The sequence below is a fragment of the Vidua chalybeata genome, chromosome Z (assembly GCF_026979565.1).
Source record: "Vidua chalybeata isolate OUT-0048 chromosome Z, bVidCha1 merged haplotype, whole genome shotgun sequence".
Classification (NCBI taxonomy): domain Eukaryota; kingdom Metazoa; phylum Chordata; class Aves; order Passeriformes; family Viduidae; genus Vidua; species Vidua chalybeata.
Window position 1 is genome coordinate 15,523,386 of NC_071570.1, and position 22,770 is coordinate 15,546,155.

At 35.2% G+C, this 22,770-nt stretch overlaps 1 protein-coding gene across 2 annotated transcripts in view; it reads left to right on the top strand.

Moving 5' to 3' along the window:
- LOC128781640 (guanine nucleotide-binding protein G(q) subunit alpha-like) overlaps positions 1-22,770 on the top strand; it is a 116,183-nt gene that overhangs the window by 83,970 nt on the left and 9,443 nt on the right. The window contains exons 4-7 of one of the 2 annotated variants that reach the window (XM_053931355.1): positions 6,994-7,122; positions 8,080-8,209; positions 20,763-20,916; positions 21,668-21,700. In XM_053931355.1, coding sequence (XP_053787330.1) covers positions 6,994-7,122; positions 8,080-8,209; positions 20,763-20,916; positions 21,668-21,681 — 427 coding nt within the window. In that variant the 3' untranslated portion in view covers positions 21,682-21,700. Of the gene's footprint in view, positions 1-6,993; positions 7,123-8,079; positions 8,210-20,762; positions 20,917-21,667; positions 21,701-22,770 lie in introns of those variants that run through there. The other variant, XM_053931354.1, reaches the window with a different exon arrangement.

Consider the following 22,770-nt stretch of genomic DNA (forward strand, 5'->3'; position numbering starts at 1 on the left):
GAGAACACAGCCAGTACTTGTTTACGTTTAGTTTTGTATGCTGAAAATCAATTCTGTTTTTTGGACTGCTGCCTCTCAGCATACAGAATACTAGTGTCAATTATTCTGGCAGCTCTGAGAGGCAGGAAAAGTCCTGGTACAACAGCTTTAGCATTTTGCATATGTGCAGTTGAAAGTCAAGCCAGTTGTATGTTTTCTCAAAGATGCAAAAAAAGAAAGGCTTTTGTTTTTCAGCACATGGTCCAAATTAGTGCTAGGGTTTTTTAGGAGAGTGGCCTCATCAAATGGCTCAAAGTTTTGCAGAACAAACTAAAAAACTCCAACCTCACCTCAAAACCACACCAAATTCCAACAACAGTATGGAGTAGGGCTCTATCCTACTCCAGAACAGTCAGGCTCCAAAGGACAGAGATATATAAAATCTTATTAAATATCTTACATAATTATCTTTAGTCAGACTTCAGTTAGGTTTCTATTTTCTCTTGCACTGCTATTATCTATGTATGAAATACAGCATTTTGAGAGGGTCATACCCATGAATTACCTTAAGCTTAAGGAAAAAAATGGTTTTTTGCATTAAACCTTTGAACTTTGGGGTTGAAAAGATGCAAATGTAAATCTGTCTTGTCATTGAATGCAATAAGAAAACATTTGCATATGAAATGTTGCTGATAAGGACTGCTCTTATAACTGTGTTGATACTGAAATCACCAACAAACTTTTATGTTAAACAACAGAATTTGTAGGATTTCTTGAGGTTTGTCCCTTCCCTGTTCCCTGTACTCTCATTCTTCCCATAGAGATGTGTTGGCTGGTTGGATGATCGCAAATCACTTTTGCTGGTTTTATACTGATCTTTCTGTCAGTGTCAATAATAACTTCCATCTCAACATGTTTGATTTTATTTAGAGATTTATAACATAGTGTTTCTGTTATGGTGCTAGTCAGATCCTTTCTCCTCAGCAGTGTGTTTCAGATGCATTCTGCTCTCCAGGGACTTCTGTGCTCAAAGTGTCTCTGAGACTCCTAAGCACAGGGTTTGGTAGTGTGCCAGTGAGTATTAATTCAGCACCTTGCTACATCAGTTTTGCCTGTTGAGTTTAGGAAAAGTTATTAGACAGTACTGATGAGCAGACTAGTCTCATTTTTAACCTCAGAAAGGGAAATTATGTTAGAGATTGATTAAAAGCTGTATGCTTTCTACCTTTGTCTGCCCATGCCTGCACATGATCCATTAGGCTATACGCTGAACAGAAATTCATCCTATGGATTTATTCCTTAGAAAATGCTTCTTTACCACCTGGTTACTTGGAAAAATCTGACCTTAAAGATGCTGGTAGGTAGTAGCTCATAGCTGGAGGAGGGTGTTTCTTTAAAGTGTCTGCGCCATGTTGAAGGTGCTCCAAGATCTTGATTTCTGAGAGTAAATTCAAGTAAGTTTTGATGGTCTGTCTTCATTAGGTGGTGTAGCCCTAGGAAAAAAGGCTCAGTACTGAGCTACCTGTTCATAGTGACTGGAGTCATACTTAATTTATTAAAGAACTTTACTGGTTAAAAAAACTGTGGTCTGTTTATTAAGCTTTGGATTCTCACTTCCTTGCTCGATTTCCATATGGGAAATACATGTAGGAAAGTACATAGAGTCAGTATATTCCCATAATCCTATTCCTGCTGTTTGTTTGGAAATGTGGACCCACAGTACCTTTGACATGTGCTTTCTTTCAACGGCATTGTTAGCACCTCCATAGTCTGGCAGCTTCCCTGAAGCTGGCTTCAGGCCTGGACCTTGTCATAGGTGATACAAAGTGCATTAAAAATAATTACTTAGCTCTTGTGCTGACTGGGAAACAAAAGTCTTTCTCTGCTTCTGGTCGGTGTGTAGATCATGGGCGTGTTGCTAGATGCTGGCAGTTTGTCCTGATGTCAAGGGAGGTCCACTGCCAGCAGCTCATTACATACTTATCGCCTCAGTAATGCACAGTCTGTCTGTCACTATAGCAACCCCCTCAAAAATTACCTCAGCAGCCACTAAAATTAATTTTTATTAAAACTAATTACAGATATAATTAACTTTATAAACTTGGTCTGTACTATAAATTTACTCAGAACCATGTATTTTCTCATTTTCTCTCCTTTCTGTAATGCCTAGATGAGTAGGTACTGTTTGGGTGAGAGACCGTATAACTACAGTGTGACTCATCAAAACAAGACTTTTTAATTGGTGGTGGTGATGAACTCTGAGTACCATGTAGCTGAGACCTAAATGTCTTGCACAGTTGCTACTACCTGTACAACCGAATTTCCTGTGATAATGCTGGTGGTTGCTCACTTTTGAACTAGACCTCAGGATGGCTTCCAGGGTATTTCCAATAGCCATATTGTTACTACAACTTTAAAATTTGAAGGCAATAAACTGGAAAAGTACCTGGTCTGTGCAATTATTGGCTTCTCTCCTTTTTGTGTAAGATTGCAGTTATGTCAAGTCTTGTGGTTTGCTTGCAAGAGTGCATGTGTAGCCAGTTGGACAGTTAAGTGCATTGGTAAGCCTGATTGCAGTACGTGCTAATTCATTTCGAATTGAGCATCTGCCCTAAAATACACTGTGCATTTCTCTTAAGTGTTTAAATTTTTTTGTTTGTATGTAGGATTTGTTTGCCCAGGAGGGAAGAATAGTTGTCAATACTTTAAGGTTGCATTAGCTAAGTGTTTTAGAACCAGAGTGAATCAGTTTATTAATGAGCAGATATATACAAAAGCCCATCAAATTTTCATTTACTTCTCATTAAAAAATTCAACACATTTCACATAGCCGTGGCTTCACAAATTTTCTTCTGGTTGCAGATAAGCCAGTGGAGGAAGTAACTCCACCCTGCTTTCCTTCTGGAGTTTATGGACTTGCCACATCCTAGGGCATATCCCTCAAATAAACTGTAATCAGAATTTCAGTAGTGTTTCTTCACTATTCCAAATAATTTTGACGGAAATGTGTTATCAAGCTATTGCACAAGTTAAAGAGCTGGCAGCTGGGGATAGGCAGAGGAGCAGCTAGGGTAGTCTGGAGCCAACAGAGTTGAAAGCAGAAGACAATTGGCATTAGCTAGCACTTTTGATGTGTTAATTTAAAGTTGCTGCCTGATAAAGTAATTTAAAAATAAATAAATTACTAGTTTGATAAGCTGTAGGATGTTTAAAGCTTATGTGTGCAATGCTGCACTTCCCTGGTGATCAGGGAATTTCTTTAAGCCCCAGCTTTCCTGAGGGTAAAAAAATGTTAAATAACCAATTATTTTGGTACAAAGAAGATTTAAAAGTAAAGGTCTTTATTGTGACAGTAAATAAACCATGGTAAGACAAATAATAAAATCTCAATGTTACAGGAACAGTTAGAATAGTAGTATGTGAAAAATGTTTGCTGCCGGTATATCTTTAAATATTAACTGTATTCTATTTGTCTTCTCTTTTTATGTAGTCAGCTGCATTCACTTACATATTTGCTCTCAGCATTTTGAAATAGTGACTCAGCTCAACAACCAGTTGTTCAGAATAATCAGACTGTCACCCCACCCCTTCTAGTGCAATGCAAAAATCCATTCTTGTGCTTCATAAAGAAAATATGTCTTGGGTTTTGTCTGTGTAGTACTGTGGATTTAGAGATGTAGTGTTTTGTAATTAATACACAAGTTATGATAATGTATTGAAGTTATGTGTGTTGATTTGCTCTCATTGGTATTATTGGAAGATTGCACCTGACTGAAAAGAGACATTTTATTTCTGTCATATCAAAAGTCTTCAGACAATGATATAAAACAGTGCATAAGATGGAAAGGAAAGACTCTGATGTCAATCCCAATGATAGATGTTCTTACTTAAAGAAAATAGAGGGTTTTTAAAAATTCTTATTTTATTTTAGAGGTTATGTAAATTTTAAAAGAGACATGCAGCATTTTTAGTGATTTTAGAATATCTTGGAGGCAACTCTGTGTTGCTGCTGCTGGCAGAGCTTTCAGTTTGATTTTCAGAAACATGTTTAATCACCCTGAAGTTGATAGCAGAACACAAGGTTACATATCTTCATGGGGTAACAGGAAGTGTAATTGTCCGCAGAACTGTCAGTAGCGGAAAATGACAATTCCTTTGCTTCAGAACAGCAGTGCAAAACTTGATTTAAATCTGAATTTCAGCACAAGTAATTTTTCATCAGAAGTTAAAAGTCTGTTAAAATAAAATGTAAAGAAACTTAAAAAAACCAGGAAAAACCCAAACAAACAACAACAACAAAAAGCAAACACAGAAAAACCACAAATCAAAACTTAAACAATTTTTTTCTATCTAGGAAGAATTTCATTGACAATTTGCAGTACGGTCACAGCATTAAAATAGCAATGATAAAAGACTTCAGGTTGTACAACAGTATTTTCATTTAAATAAATTGAAACAATAATACATTAATTTATTAATTTTTAAGTTAGAAGAAAAAGAGATAGGGGCTAAATAATGCTGGAAAAAAAGCAAAAAAAAAAAAAAAGCAGGAGGTATTCTAAATGGATTTTGTTAGCCTGTAGATTATGATTGTCAAAAAAAAATTTCTTTTTTTAGGGTTTTGGTGCATCCTTCTGTTTTGTTGGGCTTTTTTTTGTTTTGTTTTGTTTTTTCTGTGAGATGCTCCTACTGGTTTTGACACTAATTCCTTGAGTCTGGGTTTGAATGTATAATTCAGGACAGTTCTTACAGGGCCCACACCTGTTAAGTGAAAAAATCCAGGGAATTAAGTAAGACTCTATAAGGAGTTTCTGTAGGGGGCTACAGGTGAAATGAGTGAAAAGGTAGTGAGTGACCTGTGTTTGGTTGCTGAGTGAGCAGAACTTGAGCATAAAGGATGAGGAGAAGGAAAAGATAAGTATTTTTTAAGGATAAAGTAGTGTTTCTGAAACTTAGGACAAAAAAATCCCAGAAAACCTCATCTGCTAGCTTATTGATTTCTAGAAACACTGAGATGTAACAATTTAATAGTATCTATCCCTTCGATTTATCACCTTTTTAAAATCAGCCAGATGTGCATTACCAGATAGTAGCATGTCCACTGTGCAAAGATGTAGTAACCAGGCTCACCTTGGAGACCACAGGTAAAGTTTGCCAAAGGAATGGAACAAGACATTGTATAAATGGGCCACCTGCCAATTTATTCAGTTAAAATTCTCTTGCTCTTGTGAACACCAGTGTAGCATGTAATGACTGGCAATCCTTCTTTATCTCCTTCCAAAATTTCATCACAAAATGAAACTAACTGTTCTGTGGGTAGGAGGGAATAAGAACCTAGTTCGTAGTCTGTCACTTTCTTATGGTGATGGTTATGGATTTCATTCACTTTTATTTCTTTCCTTTTCTGACAACAAATTGATGAGCTTGTTCCTGCTGCTTTTTGTGTAAAAAAACTCTGATGGCAGATCCAGTGCTCAGACTCTCAAGCCTTTTTCTCACTGCCAGAAACCAATTAGCATTCTCAGAAAATATTTTCAGACTAGTACCTTCTGGCTTAACCAAGATACATCTTTCTCACTATAGCATTTACTATTGAATTGATACTCCATTAATAAAAAATAGTGAAGAAAATGTGATAATTTTATAATTGAGCCAATAATAATATGGTTCTTCCCAAAGCTAACAAATTCTTCTGTATTTTTACTGTAAGGTAGAAATTAAATTTGATTTTTTGAATAGTTCAGGATAACTTCTTACTATTTTATTAAAAGTAATTCAGAACATCTAGAAGTAGTCTGAGTATTTATTGTGTGGGTTTATTTAAAGAGTGCCTTCACTAATTACAAGGAAAAAAACACGTGCAGAAGTTGGTGTCACTTCATCATCATTTAATAAATTACAAAACCATTGCTCTCAGCCCCCTAGAAAGGATGAGGGGATCCCCACATTAGTTTATCTTCTCAGTGGCTAACTGTAGGTTACTTTTCTGCTGTACTAGCCAAACTAGTCAAAGAACTTCGTTTCCTGCAGCAGTCCTGCCACATGTCCACCATGGGTAGAGTGTAAGCTTCCTGGCACACTGACTTCATTAGATGTCCAGCTGCTGGACATACATGGGTATCTTCTTTTTTTGGAGATGTTTTTCATGACAGCTAATTAAAACCTTCAGTACACTGGTGCTTTATGGTTGAAATTCACCATTAACCAATGAGCAGAATAGGTCTATGCTGTAGTTACTGAACCTTTAACAAGCAATTTTGTACAATTTTGGGTTATTTGCTAGCCAGCTGGAGTGTGTTTCAAGTACTGCAGATATACCAACCTAATCAGAAGTTTCAGTGTGAATGCAGTTCAGGTGTCAGAGAGCCCAATAATTAGTTTGTGCTGCCTTCTGGTAACGAGATCTGGATAGTATTTTAATTGTCAGTGGTTGGTCTTTTCCATTTTTAACTTAGTCTCAAAACAGTGCTCTTTATCTTCCTGTCATTTTATAACTGGTAATGATCTACTACCAGTCAGTTACACCAGACTGCTATAGACCTCTATCTGTTCTATAGCAGTCCATTGTTTTTTGGAAGGTTCATGTTAGTTTATCTAGGTGTGTGTATGTAGGCACTACAGACTGAATATCAAGAAATATGTTACAGATTCAAAGCAATTTTATATTTTTCACACTTTTTGTAATACTATGCCTCTGAATTTCCTAGAATTATGTAATTGACATATTTGGTGAATTTACATGTGAAAGCCAAGCAAAATTGTATGGGATAAAAAAAAACCCATTGTAATTATGCCACCTTTCTTGTAGAATTAGCTTGAACCTATCTAAGTGGGGATGGAGTACATTTTTATATTTTGTCCCCTCTTTTCTGCCGATAATGCTTTTTTTTTTTTTTTCTGTTGTACTTTTCCCTACCCCAAAGCCCACTTCCTTCCCAAGTTTTCCTTTTTCTTTTCCTCAGTGGGATGATGGTGTCACTGTCTAGCATTCCTGTTGTTTCTCCCTGTTTATAGCTATCTTAATGACTTGGACCGCATAGCTGATTCCACCTATCTGCCAACCCAGCAGGATGTGCTCAGAGTTCGAGTCCCAACAACAGGGATCATTGAATATCCATTCGACTTACAAAGTGTCATTTTCAGGTAGGAAAAAGTTTAAGCACCCACTTGCTGTGTTTCTTTTGTTTCCTTTTACATTAGCAATGTCAAGTAAGAATATTGATTGAAACTACATAAAAAGCAATTATCCTGTTTCTAAAATTTGAGCTTAGTGAATTTATCTTCATGTGTCCACATGTATTTATGAGCTCATGTTAAAGATGTCAGAAGGATCAAAGACAATTAGGTTTGTTATTTTTGAGAGTAGTTTTTACTACTAGATTACAGATAGAAAATCTGTAATTCATATTTTCAATAATATATATCAAAGTTTCACTATGCATAATAATCTGAAAATACAGCCATATGTCCTTGTCATTCATGTAAATTATGGGATAAAAGGTTACCATTTGTTTAGTTGATTTTTAGAGATACCACCCTACTTTAGTGCAAGCACAATTGTTTAAAAAATAACTACAGAATTGTAATTACAAGTTAGACATCCATGTTTACACTGAGACATGGGATGAAATGGGAATACACTGCAAGCAAACATGAGTTTTGATTTTGGCTGTCAAAGCCTTTAGTAGATATGTATTGTTTTCTATTCGTCTGCTTAAAATGGGGCAGCTTTACCAAGTTAAGGATTTTGATTCTGGTATGTGGGGGAGAAAAAGGTGGTCCACCATCTGTTTTGTGTTTGTTGTTGAATACATGGGGCATACATTGCCAAATCATTGCTCATGAGACCTTTATATCTCATAATTCTGAGGGGTTTGAGACTCACAATAGTTCAAATAGAGAAAACCCATCAGACTTAAAGCAAACATGATTAACTGTCTGCTTATAACAGATTCTATTAAATATCAGTGGGAGAAAAAAGCATTAAGAAAACCAAAGCAAACTGTGTTTTTAACTAAATCCTTGAATTTTGCTGCATTTGTGGCTGGGTGTTTATCTGCTAAGGTGTTCATGGAGTTGATGTGGTTGTTAATTTTGCAGAATGGTGGATGTAGGAGGCCAACGATCAGAAAGGAGAAAATGGATACATTGCTTTGAAAATGTCACATCTATAATGTTCCTAGTAGCTCTTAGTGAATATGATCAAGTGCTTGTGGAGTCAGATAATGAGGTAAGCAACTGTCAACAAAACCTATGAGTTTAAAAAAAAATAGTTTTACCAGTCCAGTCCCAGGTGTTTTCTAAATGCATTTGCAAGCAATCATGCACAGCTGGCACTCAAAGGAGAAGCACTTCAGGGGTCAAAGGGGAGGAAGGCTTCAATCTTCAAGTATGACTAAGCAGATCTGCTCCATGAAGGCTTCAAAGTCTCTATTTTGTGTTGAAGAGGAATACAGTTGAACACATAGAAATGTTTGTTCAGTTACTGTTATGAGCAGAGGCACAATAATAGGTGGTGTAAATGAAGAAAAAATTTATCGATTTCTAAGGATCAGCTCCAGGGTAGTAAACTCCATTCCTTTGACTTAAAGCCCAAGGTGTATATTGTATTTTTATGTAAAAAAAAACAAGAGAAATAAACAAGTGGGTGGGCTGAGAGTTCAAAGCACACTATCCATTATTTTGAATGCAGTTTTGAATGAAGTCTAAGGATGATATTTTTATGTTGAAGGTATTTTTTCTCTCCTGAGCGCTTTTTCAAGTTACTCATTGAACTTTTTTCTCTCCTGAGCGCTTTTTCAAGTTACTCATTGAACTTTTTTCTCTCCTGAGTGCTTTTTCAAGTTACTCATTGAACTTTTATGAATTTTATTCATTAGCACTGTTCTGTGAAAATTTTTCAGCACATACTTTAAAAACTTAGATGAAAAAATGGGAACATTTGACAATATCTTCTTCATGGCTGCATATAAGTTGCGCTGTGGCTGACGTAAAGTAAAACAGGTGTCCCTGGACAATCAAATTTTGTATGTTGAACTTTCTTTAGGATTATTGTTTTTAAAAAGTCTTGGAGCTCTGGAATTTTTTATATTTGTAGCATTTTCATAAAACAAAACTATTGTTGCATTAAGTGTACAATTATCTGTGTCATTCAAAGCTGAACTTCCAGAAATTATGATGTAGTCTGCACTAGCTTCATCTCCTATAATTTTGGAAGCTAGACACATGTAGTTAAAAAAGAAAAATCTGGCAGACTTGGTTTTTTTCAAGTCAAACTGGAAGTGTCTGGTTCTGTCTTTTTCTGTTTGCCTTATTCTTTTGTAGCCACAAAGTCAACACACAAATACTAAGCATTTTAATTATACAAATCAAAGCAGAATTTATTGGAAATTGCATAAAGAAAAATTTGTTATGATAATTTTCAAATACTATTCTAACTGTCCAAAATAAGCTTCATGAAAGTCAAAACTTTCTTGCAGGTGGTTTTTACACCTCACTACTGAACTATTTATGTTTGTAACAAGAGAGGAAAACTTCTGGACCTTTTTCACTTTTAGTTTAAAATATATTCATTACTTTAATTCAAACCAGTTTTTGTTTTCAAGTGACACATACATAGCCTAGTAGGCTTTTGAGCACGCTTGGGCCTATGTTACTCTAACTCTGGAAAAGATCGAGACAGTCTTAGAGCTGAGCACCAATCTGGGCAGCTTAAGTTCTGGCTTTCAGCAAACTTGTCACCTGTCTGTCTAGATTTTGTTGGTATGCCAGGACACTACCTTCTTCCCTTCTTTTTCTCTCCCCCATATCTCTAAACATTGCAGTCCCAAAATTAATTGAAGAATGTGTTTGTTTATTCCACACAAAGCAAAGCATAGTTTGTCTGAACATGGGTGTGGCAGAAATATGGCTTTAAATGTGTTTGTTGACACCTTGAATAAGGAAATTCAACCTGCAAAGCTATTTTTGTTCTTCACTGAGGTGTGTCAACCTCAGGAGGGAAGACAGTGGTTTAACTTGAAGACTTTGGTAACCAGCCAAGAGATACTTTCATGCTTAGTTTTAAATTGTGGAGCAGTATTGAAATTTTAGCACGAAAGTGGAGGGAACGTGTGTGAATGTTCTACTTTCTTAATATGTATGCCGTCAGTGTGCTACTAGGATAGAATCTAATCATTCTTTGGTCTATGTGGCCCATATTGAAATTAAAATATCTGACTTGACAATTTACAGTGTTCTGCTATTTCCTTTTCATTGCTTTCATGGCCTGATTAAACTGTGATTTTTGTAAGGTGGCCTACTTTCTTTTTCTAATTTGTCCACTGTGTATTGCCTGAAGTCTCATTTCCTGTAGTACATTTTTACGAAGAAAAGTGTAGTGTTTAATAATTTGTGTCATGTCATCCTTTTTAATTAATACAGTTTTTCATTAATACAATTTTAATGAGTAAATAGAAATCTTTAAAAAGTACTATTTTCTATTTGGGGGGGCGAGGCAGGTGGTGGTGGTTATATGACCTTTCTCATAAGGAAATAAAGACTCTTGATTTTTATTTCAAAATGTAGTGCCTGATGGATGGTCAGTTGTAAATCTGTTTCTTTGTTTACCTTAGTCAAGATAAATACATCTGATTATAAATCAGATGAGGTTACACTTAGTTGGGAGTCTGTTAGTGTCTCTCACTGGATATATGTGAGGTGGTGCTGGGAACTGTTTCTATTTTCATGCCTTTGAAGGAGTTCAGAATTAAAAGTTCTGAGAAATGTAACTCTTGGATAAGGGGACATACATAGAAAATAAGAGTTCAGACTGCCTGTTATTCAGATACATGTGGAGGATGACTTCTAAACGACACATCCATGAAATTGCCTTCCCATGACAAATACCTGAGGAGTTGTGAGCTTCAGTCCTGATGTTAAGTACGCCTGGCTGTCCATCTGCATTTTAGCTATGATTTCTCTAACAGGCAATACTCAGACCCAATGACATCTCTTCTAGAGTGTGTCTAGATTGTAGATAACTTGATTTTGGTGCATAAATACAAAAGAGGAAGTATCAGTAAGGCTGGTATATTTTAACAAATCCTGCAAAAATTTCAGTTGATGTACAGTCATGAAATACTTCTAACAAGCACAAAGGAGACATAGCTGATTGTTCCAAATTCTGCCTTTAATAAAATAGAAAGTCTCTCTAGATTCTTTGCTGAAAATGAGGACAAAATTTAAACTAGAGGACATAATATACTAATTACATTAATAGTACTGTAAATTAAGTAAATATTCCATCAGTCTGATGTGATGCGACATATATCACAACATGTTATAACAACATGTTATAAATTAAATTATTAGATGTTTGACCTTTTCAGTTTTTCAGAAAACTCCAATAGGATTAAAGGTGAGATAAAATAATGAAGGAATCATCTCACTGTTAAATGGATTTATGATATATTATTTTTTGTGGGTCACACTGGCTCTGAATTATGACAGCAAATTTGGAGAAATTGGCTGTTTTATCAAATGGCACAGTTTAGAACTTTTTCTTACGTTTAAAATCAACTTATTTGTTTAAATAAAATATTTTTTCTAGATTTCCAGGATATGCTGCATTTGAATATTTGTTAGAGATAGCTTATTTCAATATATCAAACCTCAGCATCTTAGTGCAATAATTAGAAAAATGAGCTCCAGCTTTGTAAGACAACCATAACCACTTGCAGTTATGGAAGAACTACAGACATAACAGTATATCTGTAAAATGAAGTTCTATAAAAAAGTGGGTTTCATTATCTTTGCAGAGCTAATTAAGTACTTAGAAACAGCAAAATAGAGAACAGTGTTTATTGAGGCTTGTAGATATTTATTAGCGCACTAAAAGTCTTAAGGTATATAAGATTTCATATAGTTTGTATAACTCTGTGGTGGTTAAGTATACATTTTAATTTTTCTAGGGCTCTCAGATCAGAACCAGAAAAGACAGAATACAATTTCCTCAGTTCAGCTAAATTAATCCATTAATAGGCTAAGTGAAAATCATAAATTTTCTAAACTACCAAAAAGTAAATGCTGTCTTTCCTGAGGTATTTTCAGAGGCTGCAAAGCAACAGAGGCATTGCACAGCATGAAGTATGCGTTGATAAAAGATGATTGTTATATGTAAGTCATAATGAGTATTCTGAACGTTGCACAAAATATATTGGGGGAAAATGCCGGTTTCGATTATTCTCATCAAAGATAATACATTTTGGTTAAATAGAAAAATGTGAAATTCTTACAGTATTGGAGGGAAATTGTGAACCTCCTTGGTAAGAGGAGATTGTTGTTAAGTAGAGTACTGTACCTTTTAAAAATACCTTTTCTTTTAAAGCCCTCTTTTAAGTTCGTACTGTGTCTTAAGAAATTACATTTGATTTAGCTGCAGCCAAAATTGGTAATTTTAACATCATAATGCCCTGGGATTTATCTTAAAACAGTATCACCTTCCATTTTGTCATCAAACTGTCACTCAATTTTCATTGAAGTTTTATTAAAAGTACCATATGCTTATAATACCTGTATTTACAGATTTTATCTCAGATTACAGTTCTTGTGGAAAAGGATTGTAATGTATGTAGAAGGCAGGAATGGCTTAAGAATTCTGAGATTTTAAAATAATAGGAAAATTGATTTTTTTTTTTGCTTAAGAAATCCTAGACACATTATCCTAGAGGTCTTTTCCAACCTACACCATTCTGTGATTCTGTGCCTTCAAGCTGTGTCTAATATTGCCATTACTTCCTGCCTGTTCTGCTTTCACACATCTTAAGGTTTTTTCTAGAATCCGTCTCTTCTGAGAGCTTGGCAAATGCTGTATTGCTCAATGGACGTTAAAAAAAATGGTGCCGTAAAGATAATTTCTCCATCTTTTGTCCACTGGCTTTCACTTCCTTACAATATGGTTTGTCTGCTTTAAGGACCTGCATCATCTAACCTGGTATGATAACCAGACTGAATCTTTTTTGTTCCAGTCTTGATCAGTCCCTTTTGAAATATTCTAACATAGATTTTTGCATGAGGTACAATTATCTTCATTCAGAACTGAAGGAGTTCCTCCAGAACTTGTCTAAACCTTCTCCATTGTGCTGTGGTGTGACATACAGTGGTGTAGCAGCCAGGTGTGTGAAGACTGCTGCTTGCACTGGTTGAGAATTCTGCTGCTGTAACTTTATGCTCCTTCATGCTGTCTTCAGCATCCTGTTGTCTTAGAGCTTTTTATCCTGAGTTTACAGACTTCTAAAGCAGTGACTGTTACTTACAAAGTGCAGCTGTGATCCTCTATCAAGTCTTCCAGGTTTCTGAAATGTAGAATAGCAGGTTCATTTACCAGTACCAGATGTTTACATGGCACTAGCAGTAAGAAAGCATAATTTTGTCATTTGAGATGTGAACAGAACCAGTAGGTCTGGAGGTGGCTTGAGCAACATTTCCAATAGCCATTGCACAAATCTTTCAGGAATTTAGAGGGTCTCAGACAACCTAGAACATCTATATCTTTGGAACACGATAGATGAAAAAAAAAGAAGGGACCATCTGACTAAGTCTTTTATGGAAGCAGCATGGAGCTAAATACTCCAGGAAGAAAATTCCTCTTTAAAGTGTTTTGTCCAAAAATTACCAACAGGGGATCATTAAAGTGACTTAATAATCTGTAAATACAGTGGCCATCAGTAAAACTCTTTCTGGTTTGGTTTCGTATATCAAGAGGGCTGAAAGCAGAATTGTTCGTTTAAAGAGGTAGGATCTCCATCCTGAAGAGAGATGTTCAAAGCTTGTCTGAACACAGCCATGATTAGAATGATATGATGACAAAATTTTTCCTGCTGGGAGCAAGGAGTTGTACCTGATGACTTCCATGTAAAGATCCACTCCAATTTCTTTTTTGATCCTAGAAAAAACATTGTGTGACAAGTGAAAGGAGCGGTTTTTCCTTTGTTTCCTTGGTGAGCATCTTTGTAGACATGTCATAAGGTTTTTCCATAGCTTTTTTAATACCTCTGAAGAACCCTACTTTGACAGTGAATGTCTGCATTAATGTAGTTACCTTCACAATACTTAATTTACACTGCAAAACTGTCTTGCAATTTTATCAGATGAAGGCAGAAACAAGGATATTAAGAAAATTAGGATTTCAATATTTCAGCTACAACTACAAATTGAAACTGAACAAACTTTGTAGAGTTGTTTTTGGCAATATTTTTGTGCTCCAAGTAACTGAATAAAGGCGCTGTTCTTTTGATGGATGGAAAAATTTGTTGTTTGTAGATTGCCCACAGAGAAAGGATCAACGTTCCTCGGTTTGTTAAAAAATATTCCAGTTAAAATCTAATTTATTAAAATTTATTAATTTTTTATTAAAATATTTACATGAAACCTAGGGCTTACAGCTTAAATTTTAAATCAAATAAAAGTACATCTGCAAAACAGATGAGCCTAGACGGAACTTGTGTAGTGTTAATTTGTGTAATACATTAACAGGTGACAAATTGGTACAGTGTTCCAGTCACACTTTGTTCTGAGGTGTGCAAAAATAAGAAATGGCATGAGGCTGCACAGTTCAGAGTATGTTTACTCTTCAAAGAGGCAATTTTCTGACAATATTTCATTTTTTCATCAGAACTCTCATGCTGTTGACATCTGAGCATGCTTTCACTTCTCTTCCAGCGCTGTGTTACTTATTCACAGGTTAGTCATACATGGCTTAGCATGAAGGCTGAAAGAAAACAATTCTGAGATCAGAGGACTTCGGTCTTTCTACATCATAAGTAAATGTAATGCTTCATTTGGCTGTTTTTTTCAACAGCCAACAATCCAGAACAATTGAACATATGACAGAGGGATAATATAAACTCCCAGTTAGAACTAAAATTCTCAAATAGTCTTTATACTTACTTATGTAATTATTTTTTCCCATGGGAAATCAAATCTCCAGAATTGATTGTTTATTTGGAAACTTGAGAAAATAGCACATTAACTACCTGTGTCAAAACTCATTGCTGGATGTATTGTATCTGTTCATACCTGCACACACAAATTCATATTTATTTTTGGCTTGTGGGTAAAGAACCTTTTGAATGTAAACTATCAGTGCTGGGAAAGATTTTCATTAGGAAGAGTCAGAGCCTCTCTTTCTTTTGTTGAAGTGTGTGGTTTGTAATGGAAATAGGGGGTTTGGATGATCATGAACTGGCATACAGAGGCTGCCAGAAATGTTGCTTGTAAAAGTTGCTACTGGCAAAGATGTGACTGCTTTTTTTTTTTGTTTGTTTTGTTGGGTTTGTTTTTGTTTTTGTTTTTTGTTTTTGTTTTTTTTTTCTTTTCTTTTCTTTTCTTTTCTTTTCTGAATAACCAGTGTCAGAACTGTCCAGAAAAGAGGACAATTCAATTTTTAAATATTTTCACTCATTTTTCTCAAATATATGTAGGTATATTAAAAACAGCCAATTTTGGCATTCCTGTTTTATCATGAAAAATAATTTAAGAGCCATTTTTGCATTAAAAAATACTTGACAACAATACTTGAAGCATCTTTTATGACTATTTTATAGACCATTTTTGCTTTGGACAATATTTTTGGGTTTTGATGGTTGTTGAACATGTTGATTTAATGGATTAAGCAAGCTGTTACTTGCTTCATCTGCGTCTCTGCTGTACTTTCAAGTGTACATGTACTTTCAAGTGCAGTGTTGCAAATTCAGGTTTTTGGAGAGTTTAGAGTTCTTCTTCCAGCTGATTTAAAAATACAATTCTTATCTGCAGAGACATCTTCCCAGCCCTCTACCAGATGTCTACCAGTCCTCTTTCTGTAAATTTCTTTCAGGCTAATTTACAGAAAGATTGAAGACATTGAACAAAATAAAGCAATTATTCCTGAGCTCTGTTTGAAGTGGCCTCTGACTGCATTTGTGTTACTCATCAAAATATTTGTACAACCATTGCAGTTTTTATGTGGATGACTAGTTACAGCAGTAGAGCTACAAGATTATACTTCATACTCCTGGCAAAAATGTGAAGCACTTCCAATTTTGATACTGTATTTACTTTTTTACATTGTGGAGGACTCTGCACTTACCTCCCACTTCATAATTTCCTCTACTGTTTCCCAGCATTTGCATAGCAGCTTCATTAAATTTTTAGCCAAGAAATACACTGTGGGTCTTTCTGTACAGCTTGACATTGCTTCTGTGAAAATAACTGCCGGAGGTCTTAGTTGGATAATAGAGACATTACGAGTTAATATAGAGCTGTACATAAAAAACATTCACAATGAAAAGTTTTGGTTTTTTTATTTTCAACCAAAATAATAGAGTCCGTGACAGTGACACTAAGCTTCTGAAATATTAACCTCTGCTTTTTCTTAAGCTCTCTTGCATCAGTATCTCATTTTCTACCGTTATCATCTCTGAATGCCCTCTGATTCAAATAAGCATTTTTACCAGCATACACAAGTTACATACACAGAACAAGTTGTTTACTGAAAAATGCGTGTTTGTTTACTTCCTTGCCACATTCTCTCTCACTGCATTCCAACAAAATGTAGTTCCTCGGAATATGTGAAATCCTCATTTTTTTAACAGACATTGCTTGAATTGCTAACATTTTTTTAAGAGAAAAGTAATTACTACATTTTTTGTTCAGTGTGTGAGTTACAGTACACCCACTAGATGCCACTCTAGATAGTCATAAATACAGTAATGGGTGAAACTCCACTAGTGCTTCTCTGTTGTTTCAGATTAATATTTTACTAAGTGTTTTCTGTCAGAGCACTGCTTGTTAGCAGGGAAATGCTGCTTTCCCTTCAGTGGGTACCAACTGATACAGCTTTTAAATGCTGGTTTAGCACTCTTGCAGGTATTCTTCAGGATCTGACAGTTGAGTGCTTATAAATTACCCCAATTTTGTTATTTCTCTAATTGTAGGAGTAATTGCATTTTTCCAGACCAACAGATAGAAGAGAATTTCAGTATTTACATCCAAACTAGAAATCCATCATTTTAATAGGAAAATTGAAAGTGTACCTACAAAAATAAAATTGGAAGGAAGTATACTCCTTCTTAATCCATTAAAATTTAAGGAAGTGTAGGTTTGAATTTGGATAAAAATGTGGGAAAGCATGGTTTATACTTCTGCTTGTGTTAATGTTTAATGGTTATACAAAAACTTTCCAGCATAAAATCTTTTATATGAGAGGTACATGACAAAAAGAAATTTCATTTTATTTGTTTCATAAAAACATATTTCTAGTCATAAAATTGGACAGTCATGTAATTTGTTAGTAAGTACAGTGTTTTTTTCTTGATATTTATTTAAATATTAGGACAACTTTGTCCAAGATTATGTAACCTGTTTATAGTTAACAAATTCACTATTGGAGTATATCTGCTGTATTTCTTAATAAAATAGAAAAATAGAGGAACAGCTGGTGATATCAATATGATTTTATGTAATTTGGGATTGACTGCAGACAAAAGCTGAGCAGTGAAGTTGCCCAGGCCAGCAGATCTTTAGGGATGGTGAATTCTGCTGCTCATTTTCCATGTGCCAAGCCAGGGAGGCTATGGTGAGATGTTGCTGCTGTTGAACAGGGGTTGCTGTTGAAGGTTGGCTTCACTGCTGACACTGGCTGTCAACTACTGAGAAAGCCTTGAGCCACATCCAGCTGCACATTTCTGCACGTTACTTATTTAAGTTTCTATCTGCAGCATTTTTTGTTGAAGCTGAAATAAGATTTTTCTGGAAACAATTTGGTGAGATAGAGCTGCTCATAAAAGGAGATTAAGTACTTGGACAAACCAGTAAATATTGCCTGCTCTGCATTGTTGGTTTCTGGGTTTTTGTTTTTTGTGGTGGTGTTTTATAGGGGTTTTTGTTTATTTGGTTTTTTTGTGGGGGGGGAGTTGTTTTGGGGTTTTTCTCTATTTATTTAGTTTGTTTGTTCTTTAAGAGCCACACTATCTTGCTTGGTTTGGCAAAGCTTCCTTCATGTTGCATCTGACAGGTCAGATCCCCAGTGCTGGTCTCTTTCTATACTCCTTGTAATCCTATCCCTACTTCCAGTGAAAATACCGTAACATGAAACTATCTTTTACACAAGAAAAAGTGCATCCTGTTAAAGTTTTTTTTTCAAAACAATAGTTCAGCCATATGATCTTGTGATTAAACTGATAAAAAATATTATGGCACATATGTTCCATAAAGGAAAAGAGTGAGCTTGCAAAGGAGTGAACTATCATTAGAAACAGAAAACCAGTATAAGACAAATTTTAGAGGATAATAAGCAGTATTGTTGGAGGAATTTACTCTGGCATAAAGATTGTTTCTGTCTGCTGTGACAACCATAAAAGTTGAATTGCCTTTAGTAATTGGATAAACAGAGATATGAAAGACAGCAGAAAGTTAAGCAGAGATTGATAAGTCAAAAATTAATCACTTCAAATTTTTTCTTAATCAGTCAGTCATAGTAAATTAATGAAATCATTATAGCATTTTAATCTGTTATGGCAAACTGTATTTCTTTATACAGGCAGATAAAATTTACTTGAAAATTTTAGGCCATTTTTCAATTCCTACAAAACATCTGCAGACTACGGATATAAAAGACAACATATCAAAATATCAGTTTACTGTCCTTAACACAATCTGCTTCGATTTCCCTTTGAAATAATTTGCAAAGGGTTTATAAATACAATTTCATGGTCACCTAATCTGTTGGGAAAAGCATGAAGGGCCCAGAGCCAATGTCCTGTGAAAACAGTGTGAGAGACCCGAGCTTGTTTAGGCTAGTGAAGAAGACACTAATACTTGCTAACAAGTATTTCTGGAGTTGCAGGTGTTCCATAGAGCTAAACTTTTTAAGGTGGACCATATAACAGATATAACTATACTAGGTAGTTCCCATTGACTTTTCTTAAGGTCTTGTTAAGAGAAGAAGACTATATAGAATGTTGTGAAGAAAATACCATCTTATTAACAGCTTGTCTAAGGAGTTATGTTTTATGCTCAGCTGTGTTGACATTAGAGTTTCTTTCCTTTCAAAGTGAAATCCTGGCACTGTTGAAATCAATATGAGTCATGAGAGCTGGCTGCATAAAAGCAAAGTTTTATTACTCTGCAGTAGTTTCCCAAAATATAAATTCAGCTATTTATTTTCGTGCACTACAGCAACATGCAATAAAGTTTAACAGACCAAATAATCAGCTTTTACTACAAAACTGAATTAGCTTACTGTTTGTTATTTGTTTTCTTTTTTTTGTTTGATGTTTGTTTCGGGTTTTTTCAAGTTCCTATTCATGTTTATATTGGCCTCTCTGAAAAACAAATTACTGGAAGTAAATGTAACTTACAGCAAAACTTTCTGAGTTATCTGACAGATTGTTGTATGGCTCAGCAACAGCAGAATCTTCAGGATTCATGTTCTTGTCATTCTCTGGAGTTCCATTTGGTGGTGAAACAGCCTTTTCAGGGGGCTGCAGCTTTAAATAATAGTAAAAGGAGTAAGTTCATTCCTATGTTACAAACCGTATTTGCTCTGGGTCTGTATTAACCACATCAAGTCAGCCTAAGAGTTCAGAACTAATCTAACTGTAACGTTATTCTACAGTGACAAAGAAGTTTTACAAATAGAAATAACTGTAGGCTTTGCTGGTATTTCAGCTACAATGTAAAGTGGTTTCAAGAGCAGCTAAGGAGTTAAAGGCTAATCCAGTGGCATTGTTACCAAAAATCAGTAAAAATAAATGTAGCCCCAGTGTAGCATTAAGAAGCAGGCATTCTTTATTTGACCAGATGCATGAAGGGGTAGTTCCTCCAAATATTGTGCATGCTGAGTACAGGACACTTTATTTTGCATATATATATACTGTATTTTGCATACATATTCATTAATTTTCCCAGAATAAACATAAACATGATTATCATTTCCCCAAAATCCTTGACATGTGGTCCCTCACCTCTGTTCATACATTCTTTTGTCCTGGGGCTCTCTTTGGTGGTACCTGCTGGTCAGCAGCCCCAGAGTCATACCTGACTGCCTGGTGAACTGGTAAAAGTTAACATAACTGGGCTGGCTGGTTGCTTTCCAGTTTTCCTTCCTACAGAATAAGCATTGTGTTCTTCCATAGGCTAGTGGGCTCTGAACCATAAGCATTGTATTAGTCCAGGTGCAAATAATTCTTCATCTGGCAACAATGCTAGAAACCAAGTTAACAATTCACAGTTTTTTTAAAATTCAATATCATAAACCTTTGATGTTGACAAAATATTCTCAGGTTTTAAATTTACTTGCAATTATTTTAAGCTGATTTCTAAGAATTGCTGAGCTCTGTATTCAAAATTTGGGAAGGCAAGTAAAATAAATAATGTTCTTAAACCCTTAATTGGTTGTCTTGTGGTGTTGTATGTGTCTCTACCATGAATGACTTGCATTTCAATAACAACCAGTGTGTTGGCTGATTGTACCTGTGCATATTCAGATTTTGCAAATGTTTCTGTTACAGCTTCCATGTTCATGACTAGTGTTTTAAAGAATATTTACACTTAACTAGCTGAATTTGCAAAAGGAAGATTCCTGAATATTTAATTTCCTGTTTGCTTATTACACTTAGTTTAATTAATTGGATCTTATATATTGTAGGAAAGTACAAAACAAGAAATGGATCCTTTTGCCAAATGGAATGAAAACACATGAATTTATTAAAAAAAAAAAAAAAGTCATGACCACCAAAATTCTGCTCTCTTTTTTATTGCAGAATCGAATGGAAGAAAGCAAAGCACTCTTTAGGACAATTATCACATATCCATGGTTCCAGAACTCTTCAGTTATTCTGTTCTTAAATAAAAAAGATCTACTAGAGGAGAAAATTATGTACTCCCATCTAGTTGATTATTTTCCAGAGTATGATGGTAAGTATAATGACATCAGAGCTCATGCTATATTTACACTGTAGTACTGGCAAATTTTGTTAGCCTTGACCAAATGCTAGACAGCTAGATCCTTTGGTATATTCCTTTAAAAAATACTAAAAAAATGTAAAATGTGATTGAAATTTTGCGGAATTTTTAGACTGCTAAGATTTTGGTTTATACTGCAATGACTTGTGGGTGGGATGTCATAACCTCTAGTGGGAAATTGTTGACTTTTAGGATGAGTATTTTCATATTAGTAGTGAACCATTTTCTGTCATTTTTCAAAAGTTGGGGTGAGGGTTTAAATTGAAATGCAAGAGTTAAAAATAAATAGAAACATATTCCTTAATTGTACATATAGTCTTCTATATTTTTGTTGTTTTGAGGTTTGCTTTTATGTAAGATTGAATACCTAAGGGGAAGTGTCATAAACTCTGTAACATTCAGAGAAAAAAGCAACACTCCTTCTACCCTTTTATAGACTTTTTAAAATTGTGTTTTAAATTTACATTAATTATGTGAAGTTAATGTGTTTGTCCATAAAAAAAAAAAATTGTAGTCTGTATAAGTGTTTCTGTTAAAGCTGTACTTTCAGGGAAGTTCTCATGAGGGGAAAAGCTATGTATTTTGAGGTAACTGAGTGGAGGAGGCCTTGGTAACAGAGAAAAAATCAAACTCATATAATAAGAGGTCTAAAGAACTAAATGTTCTTTCTTTTTTAAAGAGAGACTCAATTTTGTCCCACCAGGAAGGAGTTGCTGATTGGGAAGCTGAGAAGAAGATTAAAACTCCCATGTTCAAATATGGAAAGTAATAATGGGAAAAATGTACTTCTTGTTTTCTGTTAAAGAGGGCGAGAACAGTAAAAAGGCTACGGGATCAGATCATATTATTTATGAGTCAGTGTAAATTTAGTTTCATAGTAATGTACAGAAGAGAACTTGCAGTTGAATAGAAATATGCTTGTTCTTTTGAATTTACTTTGTGTAACAAGTTCCCTAGATGACATCCCAAAGGTGAGTAGACCTTACAGTCTGCTCTGTTATTTCCTGTCAAATGTTGACAAAGCCTGTGTAAAATGCTTGTCCAGGGAAAAAAAAAAAATACAGAATTCAAACAATTCAAAGAAACCTTGTTTCTCTTCTCCTTTGTCATTGGTGAGGGGAAAAAACCAGTATGGACTATCAAGGATGTGGGAATGAAGACCTGCAAGTCTTTGAGAATCTTTTGTTTCCTAATTCTGTAGATTTTCCAGGACCTAACTCCAGACAAAAAGTTACAGTATGGTATCATTACTTCTGGTGGCAGGGTGGAGTCTGTGGCTCTCAGAAGTCGCCATATGGTCCCCTCTTCTATCCCAGTACATTGAGAATATGGGAAGTGGGAGATCTGAGGAAGGTATCAGAAATAGGTATTTTTCATCTGGACTGCTTCTCTCACCTTCAGAAGGGAGAAAGTATCCTAGGGATGAGAACTGCTGGCCAGGGTGGCAAATTGGACAGATTAAATTAAGGAGTTCTGCTGCACAGTGCATTAGTAAGAGCTTTGAAAGGGAGGCCGAGCCATGCTCCTAGGTCAGTGTGTCACATGAAGACACACTTTGTATGCTAGTACTAGACAACTGACTCACAGGCTGGGAGAGGGAGAGAGGGCAAACACAAAAAGAGGCTATAGTTGGGAAGAAAAGAAAAGAAAAATACTGATGAAGCACTTGTTACATAGATATTCATGATATCATATAGAGACATTCATTGAAAACTGCTGATTAGGGAGAGCAGTGGGCAAGAAAGCTACTAACTCATATGATAGTTCTTTTCTAGGTTTCTTAGACCAGAACCACTTTGCCATCTG